At 54.9% G+C, this 8,374-nt stretch overlaps 1 protein-coding gene across 4 annotated transcripts in view; it reads left to right on the top strand.

The window, feature by feature from the left end:
* Window positions 1-2,531: 2,531 nt before the first annotated feature.
* ACVR2B (activin A receptor type 2B) overlaps window positions 2,532-8,374 on the top strand; it is a 39,767-nt gene continuing 33,924 nt past the window's right edge. For all 4 annotated transcript variants that reach the window (XR_009402428.1, XM_059390536.1, XM_059390535.1 and 1 more), the window contains exon 1: window positions 2,532-2,812. Coding sequence is in view for 3 of the 4 variants with exons in the window: in XM_059390536.1 (XP_059246519.1) it covers window positions 2,761-2,812 (52 nt within the window). In the remaining variant the exon portion in view is untranslated. The remainder of the gene's footprint in view (window positions 2,813-8,374) is intronic.

Genomic DNA, 8,374 nt, shown 5'->3' with positions numbered 1-8,374 from the left:
GGTGGGGATCACAGGGGCTCTGAGGTAGAAACAACCTTAATGTGTTTGAGGAGCAGAAAGCACACCAGTATGTCCGGGAATAATGGGGAGGTGGAAAGGAAGTTGGAGAGGAAGACGGGTGGATTATGTAAAGCTTTATTAGGCATTGTAACAGGAAGCCATGGGAGGCTTTTAAGGAAGGGAGTAATGTGATACTAGTTCCAGATTTAAAAGATAATTTCAGGCTCTGTATAGAAGTTGTATTATGTAACAGGCAAGAATGAAAGCAGGTGACTAGTTACAATCCCTTCCAGTTCACTGCTGTTGCAGTGGTCCAGATGTGAGAGGTTGGGTGGCTATGGTATATATGGAGAATGTGGCTTGATGGTTGATATGTTTTTGAAGCCAACTTGCTGATGGACTGAATATGGGAGAAATCAAGGGTGGCTCATAAAGTTTTGATTTGAGCAACTGGTTGTTTGGTTATGCCATTGATTCAGAGAGGGACAACTGGAGAAGCAGATTTGCAGTGAAAATAGCGAACTCTGCTTTGGCTAGGTCAGGTTGGAGACGGCTGATAGGCTGTCAAATAGAGATGTCAAGTAGGCAGTTAGGTATACAAATTTGGAGTTCCCAGAGACATCAAGATATCAAGGTGGAAGACATAGATGTGTTGGCAACTTGGACTGCCCTGAGTCATTATGATACCTATCCTGGTGTGGAATAGAAGAGAGGAACCAGCCAATCTAATTGTTGCCACAGTGGATTTTATAGTTGCTATTTTCCAGCAGAGAGAAGGCAGCGATTTATCTTTTCTAGAAAAGCCACTCATTCTGAATGTGGAGTTGCTCCAACTGCCATCATGTATCTATCCTATCCATACAGCCTCCTGTAGGATTACCCAAACACCAGATACACCACCAGGGGATCCCATACTACACTGCTTCTTGCTCAGCACACAACAGCACTCAATCCTGTGTTAAAAGGCCTACACAGGGATTGTGGCAAGGAGGTGCTGTCCTTTTCCACAGGATTTTTCCAGAACTGGAAGGGACCTTTAGAGACTCAAATCTTCCTGGGTGGTGACTCCAAAGATCCCACACTTTGGGGCCACTATCCAGAAGCTCCTGATGCTTTTTGAAACTGGGGGGGTGGTGGGCCCTCATTTCAACATCAATCAAGGCAATATCATTCTGTATGGTGGACTTTTACATAATATCTTGTTTCAATAAGGTTTCTGCTTTTTGAAAAATGCAAAGTAGAGTAATCTAACCTCTTCACTTAAGGAAACAGGCTTAAAGAAGTGAAATAACTCCGATTTCCAGGCACCGCCTCCTTCCTGGCTGCCTTTACCCTGCTCTTACCTTGCTCCAAGAAAGGCTGTGGCAAGTCATGAGAAGCCAAGGGACAATTTCTGTATCCAAGGATCCTGCACATCATCCTTGAGTTGTGATGGGTTTTCCCTCTTTGGCTGGGAGCCCCATCGTGACCTTCCCAAGGTCTGGTTGTGTGATAAGGAGAGTGGAATCTGAGATGAAGACCAAGGGGCCCCGAGGAGGAACGTGGCAGGGGAAGAGGGCAGCAGAACCATTTGCCAGACAAGATCTTCAACAGGGTGGACTGGAGGCAACTGAGAACAGTTTTGAAGGTACAGACTGAAGCAGGGGTGGGAGTGGGCGGTGGGAGTGCTGAGGACAAGGGTAAGTTTGGGGAAACCAGATGCCATTGGTCCTTTTCCACCGGTGGCTGCTGTGCAGGGAGGGGCTCAGCGCCCTCTCTCACACAGGTGGGTCCAACTCCAGGATGCCCAGATGCCTTTGAGAGAGAGAGAGAGAGAGAGAGTGTGTATTAGGGTTGCAGACGTAGAGGACTACCTGTTATTTCAGAAAAGATAGGCTTTTCTTCCGATTACTTCGGCACGGAAGACAACGACCTTCCCACGGTTGACACTGACCCCCATTTCAAAGGTGGGGAAGTGGAGACGCGGAGGTGAATCCTGGCGAGTCCGGGGACTGTCCACCCACTCCCGCCCGCATCGCAGGGCAGTGCGTTCGGGAGGGTGGGCTCTAGCACGGAGCAAGAATCACAGGTGCGGGGCCCACCGCGTCCCAGCGACCACCGCCGCCACCTCTGCCAGAGCCCAGGGCCAAGCCCTTTAGTCCAGCGGTGGTACGCGACCTCCCGGAGGGCGGAGGGCGCGGGCTGGGGGCGGGGCCTCCTTGTTGTTGTTTCTCCCGGGCACCGCCCCTCAGGGGGGCGCGGACCACGCGGCCGGAGGGCCCGCCTCCCCTCCCCCTCCCCGCCCAGCTCGCCCGCCTCTTTGTATCCAACATCCGGGTTTCCCCGCTGGCTCGGCTCTGCGGCCGCGGCTCAGGAGCCATTTTGGACTCGGTTCAGCTCCCCTCCCCCCCCCCCTCCCCCCCGTTCATGGCCCCTCCGGACTCGGCCCCTGCGCCCGGGGCCCGGGCCCAGCCCCGCCGCGCTATGCCTGAGTCGGGCGCGCCCCGGCCCGCGCCCCGCCGCCGCCCCCCGGTCCCCGCGTCGCCCGGGAGCCCGGGCCGCAGCCTGCGCCGCCCGCAACGGCCCTGAGCCCGGTCCTGCCGCCCGGCCCTTGGAGCCTGCACGCTGTCCGGGGACGAAGGCGCAGGAAGCGCGCGGGGAACGAGACCTAAGGAAGAAGCGGGAAGAAGAGCGCAGCCGCCGCTGGGCCCTGCGCGCCCCGAAAGCGCCGCGCGGCCCTGCTCGCGGGCTCCGGGTGTCCGCGGGGCGGCGCCGCGGAACATGACGGCGCCCTGGGCGGCCCTCGCCCTCCTCTGGGGATCACTGTGCGCGGGTGAGGACGGGGCGCGGCGTGGGGGGCGCGGGAGGGCGCGCAGAGCCGGTCTCGGGCGCCGCGCGGTGTTTACCAACAAAGGGCGGGCCCGTGGCCTCCTCGCCGCTCCACCTGCACCCAGCTTGCCCCTCCCGGGGCGGGGACTGGGGGCGCGCTGGGCACCGTGCTTGCCGATCTTGGGGGGACGATCTTGTTCGTTCGGCGGTCTGGCGACCGCATGTTCGGGGCTGGGATCCAGAACCTCAGGGTTGGGGTTCAGGCTACTTGGGCGCGTGGAACCCAGGGAGATTGAGAGGAAAACCAAAGCGTGGAGAAGGTGGCCAGATCTAAAGCCGGGTGGCGAGATCGTAGGTGCAGGAGGGGCTGGGGATAGGACTGCGCGACCCTCAGAGCCACTAGGTGTTGCGGAGCGAAGGGGGCTGCCTTCACACAGCTAGGAGGAGTCCCCTGCACCCCGTCCCACCGGCATCTGCCTTGTGTTCCCTCAAGGCGGGCGGTTGGCGCCAGCTCCCACCTACGCCCGCTTTCTCTGTGGCGTCCCCAGGACGCGAGATGCGGTCACCCCAAAGGACTGCTTTGTTCAGGGCTCCTGAGAAGGGAGGTGGGGTGCGAAGGAAAATTAACAGGTCCGTTTGTGCCTCTGGGAAGCACGTGGCGGAGATGGGTGACCGGCAGGGCTAGTGTTAAGCTTGCGTGCCTGTGGTTGAGCGTGTGTGTGTGCGGGTGTATACCCGCGGAATTCCCGCTGGGAAAGCGCTTTTCCCCAAGGCCGAAGCAGTGATTTTCCTCTTCTAGCGGTGTTGGGGCGCGCCCAACTCGGGTTGCGCGCAGCATTGGGCTCCGCACTCCGGTTCGGATGGCTCCAGGAAGACCCGGGAGGTGTGGGGAGCCGCTCTTGAAGCTCTAGGGAGAAGACCGGGGAGGTCGGGGCGGTTGGTGCGCGGAAGCCAGGGCACTGGGTCCTGCGCGTCTTTGTTCCCAGCCCCCATTACACATGCAGCGCGGGTCTCCTGCCGCCCGCGTTGGCAGCGGCGCGGAGTCTGGGAAACCCGTGAAGGGCGGGGCCTGGCGTGCAGGGGCGGGGCAGGGATCCCCGGGCTCCTGCGGGTGGCGGTGGGGGAATCTCCATCCCATCCCACCCCCACTCTAGGCCTCCTTTTAATGTAGCGTGGCTTAGTTGTCTACAGCTAAAACGAGTGAGTTGTCTGCATGGAGTTTGGCGTGGAGTTTGGAGCTGCGTAGCCTGAGCGCGGGGAGGAGGGGATGAAGACCCTCTTATTGGTACTTGGGCATAGTGTGGGAGGGAGCGTCGCGGCTCTTTTGGAGCCGCTTCCCGTGTGGTAGAAACAAAGTGGTGTTGTTGAACTCATTGCTCTCTCTTTTAAGTGCTGCTTTGAGATGCTTCTGAAGGGAAAGGAAGGCATTGCTCTTCAGAGGATAGGGCCGCGCAAACCGACCTTAATAGACACGCTGTAGCCCACTTGGCTGTCTAGATTCCTCTTCTATGGCAGGGCAGCCTCAAATCTGGAACCCTCATCCTAATTTGTCTCCATCTAGTCTCACCAGTCTCATCTCCTTCTCTGAAGAGGCAGGGCAAGGCGGGGGGTGGGGTGGGGATTGGGCCCCTGGAAGGACTTTATTTCCCTCTTTCCCACTACTCCCCCCCACGTGGCTTGGGCAGTGCTGAGCAGTGTGTTCTGCGAAGTGAGGCAGCTGGAGTTAGACTGAAATCCAAGTACCTATGTTCCTGTCCAGAAAGGAAGGTGGGGTGGCTGGGTGTTTCTTGTGACCACAACAGGAAGAGCTGCCCCAGGCCCACGGAGGGGGAGAGCTGGCTCTCCTGTTCCTTCGATTTCATGGGTTGCCTTCCTTCAAAGTCTTGACTTGCTGTTCAGAAGTACCCCATCACCTGCAGCACACACAGGAGGAGGATCAGGGACAGCACTGTCCAACAGAAGTGCAGCATCAACTATGTATATAACATAAAATTTTGTAGTAGTGTTAATGAAAGGAAAAAGAAACAGGTGTCTTAGTCTGTTTGGGCTGCTATAAATAAAGACTATAGGCTGTGTGACTTCAATAACAGAATCTGTTTCTCACAGCTCTAGTGTCTGGAAGTCCGAGATCAGTGTGCCAGTATGGTAGGGTTGCGGTCAGGGCCCTCTTTCTGGCTGGCAGATGGCTGTCTTCTCACTTCATCCTCGCATGCCCTTTCCTCTGTGTTTGGAGGGCTAGGTAGAGAAGGATGATTCTTCCTCTTCTACTGACCCCAAACTGAGGGCTAAGTCTAACCCTGATTACCTCCCAAAGGCTCCAGCTCCAAATACCATCGTATTGGAGGTTAGGGTTTCAACATACCGATTTTGAGGGGACACATAGAAACATTCAGTCTATACCTCTGAGACTAATAATACATATATGTTAATTGAATTTAAATAAAACAAGAAAAAATAAACATTCAGTCTGTAACAAGGTGAAATTAACTTTAATGGTATGTTTATTTACCTTAATATATACCAAGTAATCATTTCATCATGTAATCAGTATTAAAACGGTTAATGGGACATTTTACATTTTTTTGTACTATCATCAAAATCCAGTTGTATTTTATTTTATTATTATTATTTTTAAAGATTTTATCTATTTGACAGAGAGACACAGTGAGAGAGGGCGTGGGAGATGGAGAAGTAGGCTTCTCTCTTGAGTAGGGAGCCTGATGCAGGGCTCCATCCCAGGACTCTAGGATCATGACCTGAGCCGAAGGCAGATGCTTAATGGCTGAGGCATCCAGCTGCCCTTCCAGTGTGTATTTTAAACTTAGAGAATATGTCAACTCAGACTTTCCCATTTCAGGTGGGAAATGGGAAACATTTGGCTAGTGGTTACTATATTGTATGTTGCAAGTCTAGAAGAAAAGGGGGAATTTATGCTGTAATAATGGCATATGGTGTTTATTACAGGACCACTGTTCAGTTTGTTCTTCAAGTTTTTTGTGGTCTGTGCCTGGCTCAGTATCCTTGTGAAATAAGTCATTTGGTTCTTGCCTTGAAAGACACACTTCTGTGGGTCTCCTTAGAACTTCTGACATCAGTCTCTGTATTTGGGGTTCAGATTAGGGCCTGTGGGGGTGGGGTGTATGCTTTCTTTTTTTTTTTTTTTTTTTTTTTTTTTTATAATTTTTTTTTTTTAAAGATTTTATTAATTTATTTGACAGAGAGAAAGATCACAAGTAGGCAGAGAGAGAGGAGGAAGCAGGCTCCCGCTGAGCAAAGAGCCTGATGTGGGGCTCGATCCCAGGACACTGAGATCATGACCTGAGCCGAAGGCAGCGGCTTAATCCACTGAGCCACCCAGGCGCCCCGGGTGTATGCTTTCTGAGTGGAGTGTCAGGAGCCACTGGTGGAGGGGGACCTGGCTCTTATCTGTCCCATCAGGAATCACCAGCTTTGCCCCAAGTTTTCCTCAGGGCTGGATACTCTTTGATCCACAGATGTTGTGTGTTTCCTCAGGAGAGAAGTGTGTGTGTATGTTGAGTGAGGTGACCCTCAGCCTTGTTGTAGTGGTATACCTGCTGGGTACTCCTTGCTGGCTGGCTGGGCTGCCCTTTCAGAGGAGTGGTCACTGTTATCTCTTAGAGGCTCTTCTGAGCTAAATGATATGAGAAGCTCACCCAGTCTTCCAGGCTCTGTAGCTATGTGAATAAACAAGTCCTGGGACCCCACAGCCTCCCACAGCTTGGGTGGGCCTCTGGTGTACTACTCTGCAGGGTTTTTCTGGGCATGGAGAATCCTCAGATAGCACCTAGACCTCTCCTGGCACTTCAGCTAAGGAATTTTCAGGGAACCCAGTGAAGGGTGCCCATTCTGTACTGTGGACCTGTATATCATGAGCCCCTCTGAGAATCTGATGAAAGCTGTGGACTCTTCCCCCAGGTGACTACAAATAAAGAGAGAGCACATGCACATGAGTGCCAGGACAGGTATTGTGCATGCACACTTTCCCTTTAGCACTGATACCAGTAAGCCTGTAGCCCCCTGCATTGGACTCCGTGAAGTCCTGGCTGCCCTACACGTAGCCACTGTACCAGGCTTGAGGGGCAACTTGTTGCCCTTGGTGGGGGGTGCACTGGATTTCTTCCCTCATTGCTTCTAACTGCGGGATGGGACTTTTTTATTTCTGCCTTTTGTGATCCCTGTGTAGTGTTTACATTCCAGCCCTGCTCCCCTCCTTTCTCTCCTCCTAGAGGCAGCCCTCCCTGGAGGGCCTATGCATTCAGCCCCTTCCTGGCAGCTCAGGGTATTGTAGTTGGAGACCAAGGGATATCAAGTGAAGAGTTAAGATTCCCTTGTAGATACTGGCCTGTTACTGTGGATGGAGATTTGGGGGCTGTGAGGAGGAGCTGGTGTGGGAATACTTTTGAGAATGACACTGGATAGACAGTTCTCAGGGTTCTGGCTGGGCAGACCTCATTCTAGGACAGGGTTTCTCAGTCTTGACACTATGGACAATCTGGACCCCATGATTCTTTGTTGTATGTGTGTTTGGAGGTGGTGGCGGGGCGACCTGTCTTGTGCCATGTAAGATGTTTAGCAGCATCCCTGGCCTCTGTTCTCTCAATACTAGTGGTACTTCTCATTGTGACAACAAAAATGTCCTGGATAGAGGGCTTGCAAATCACCTCAGGTTGAGAACTCCAATCTAGAGTGTTCCCATGCTTCAAAGAGACAGTTGTGGGAGGTGGGGTTATCGCTAATGCCCACAGCACCCCCTCTTCCCGGATTCAGGGTGGCAGGTTGGAGTCTCCTCAAAGCCTGGGAGATCCCTGCTTGCTCAGCCTGCTCAGTCTTGAGAATTTGATTTGAAATGAGGAGCTCAGGAGTCCCTCCGCCAGCCGATGAGGAGAATCCTGGTGTCCTTGAGTTTTCCCAGAAGCGGTTCGGGTTTCAGGGAGGTAGCAGCTGTAGGTGGCTGGGCGGCCTGCCTGCCCGCACCCGCCCACCCTCCCACCCGCCTACCCGCCTCTGCCCGCCGCCTTGAGCTTTGCACAGGGGCCTCGCCCTCCCACTCGCGCAGAATGTCAGGCAGTGCGTGTTGCCGAGGCCACCGCGCCGCCTGGAACCCCGGGGCTGCCCGCCTGGGAGCCGCCCGAGCTGCGGCTGGGAGCTGAGGCTGGCCAGAGCAGCGCTGGGCTGCAGCAGGACGTGGGCATGCCCCTGCCCTCGAGCAGGCCGGCCGCCTGGCGCCCCGCCGAGCCCCAGGACGCCAGCGTAGGGGGGCAGCCTCACCCCCGAGGTATGGGCGCAGGCCTCCACCTTGGCCTCTAGGAGTTGGCGGGTAGGCCCTGGGAGGTGGGCTGGGGAGCACGGGCGCCAGCACTGGCAGCCCTCACCCAGGGGGTTGGTCTCTCTGGGCGTGTGTGCTGGTGTGCTGGCTTGGCAGGCGGCAGCCTCCTGTCTGTGCTCCATTCCAGCCTCTGCTAATGAGGGCCTTCTGGGGGCTCCTCTCTAATCTCCAGCTCAGCGAGGCACAGCTTGCTGCACTGGGACCCTGATTGCAGACTGG

The sequence above is a fragment of the Mustela nigripes genome, chromosome 2 (assembly GCF_022355385.1).
Source record: "Mustela nigripes isolate SB6536 chromosome 2, MUSNIG.SB6536, whole genome shotgun sequence".
Classification (NCBI taxonomy): domain Eukaryota; kingdom Metazoa; phylum Chordata; class Mammalia; order Carnivora; family Mustelidae; genus Mustela; species Mustela nigripes.
This window is presented reverse-complemented; position numbering and strand designations above follow the sequence as displayed.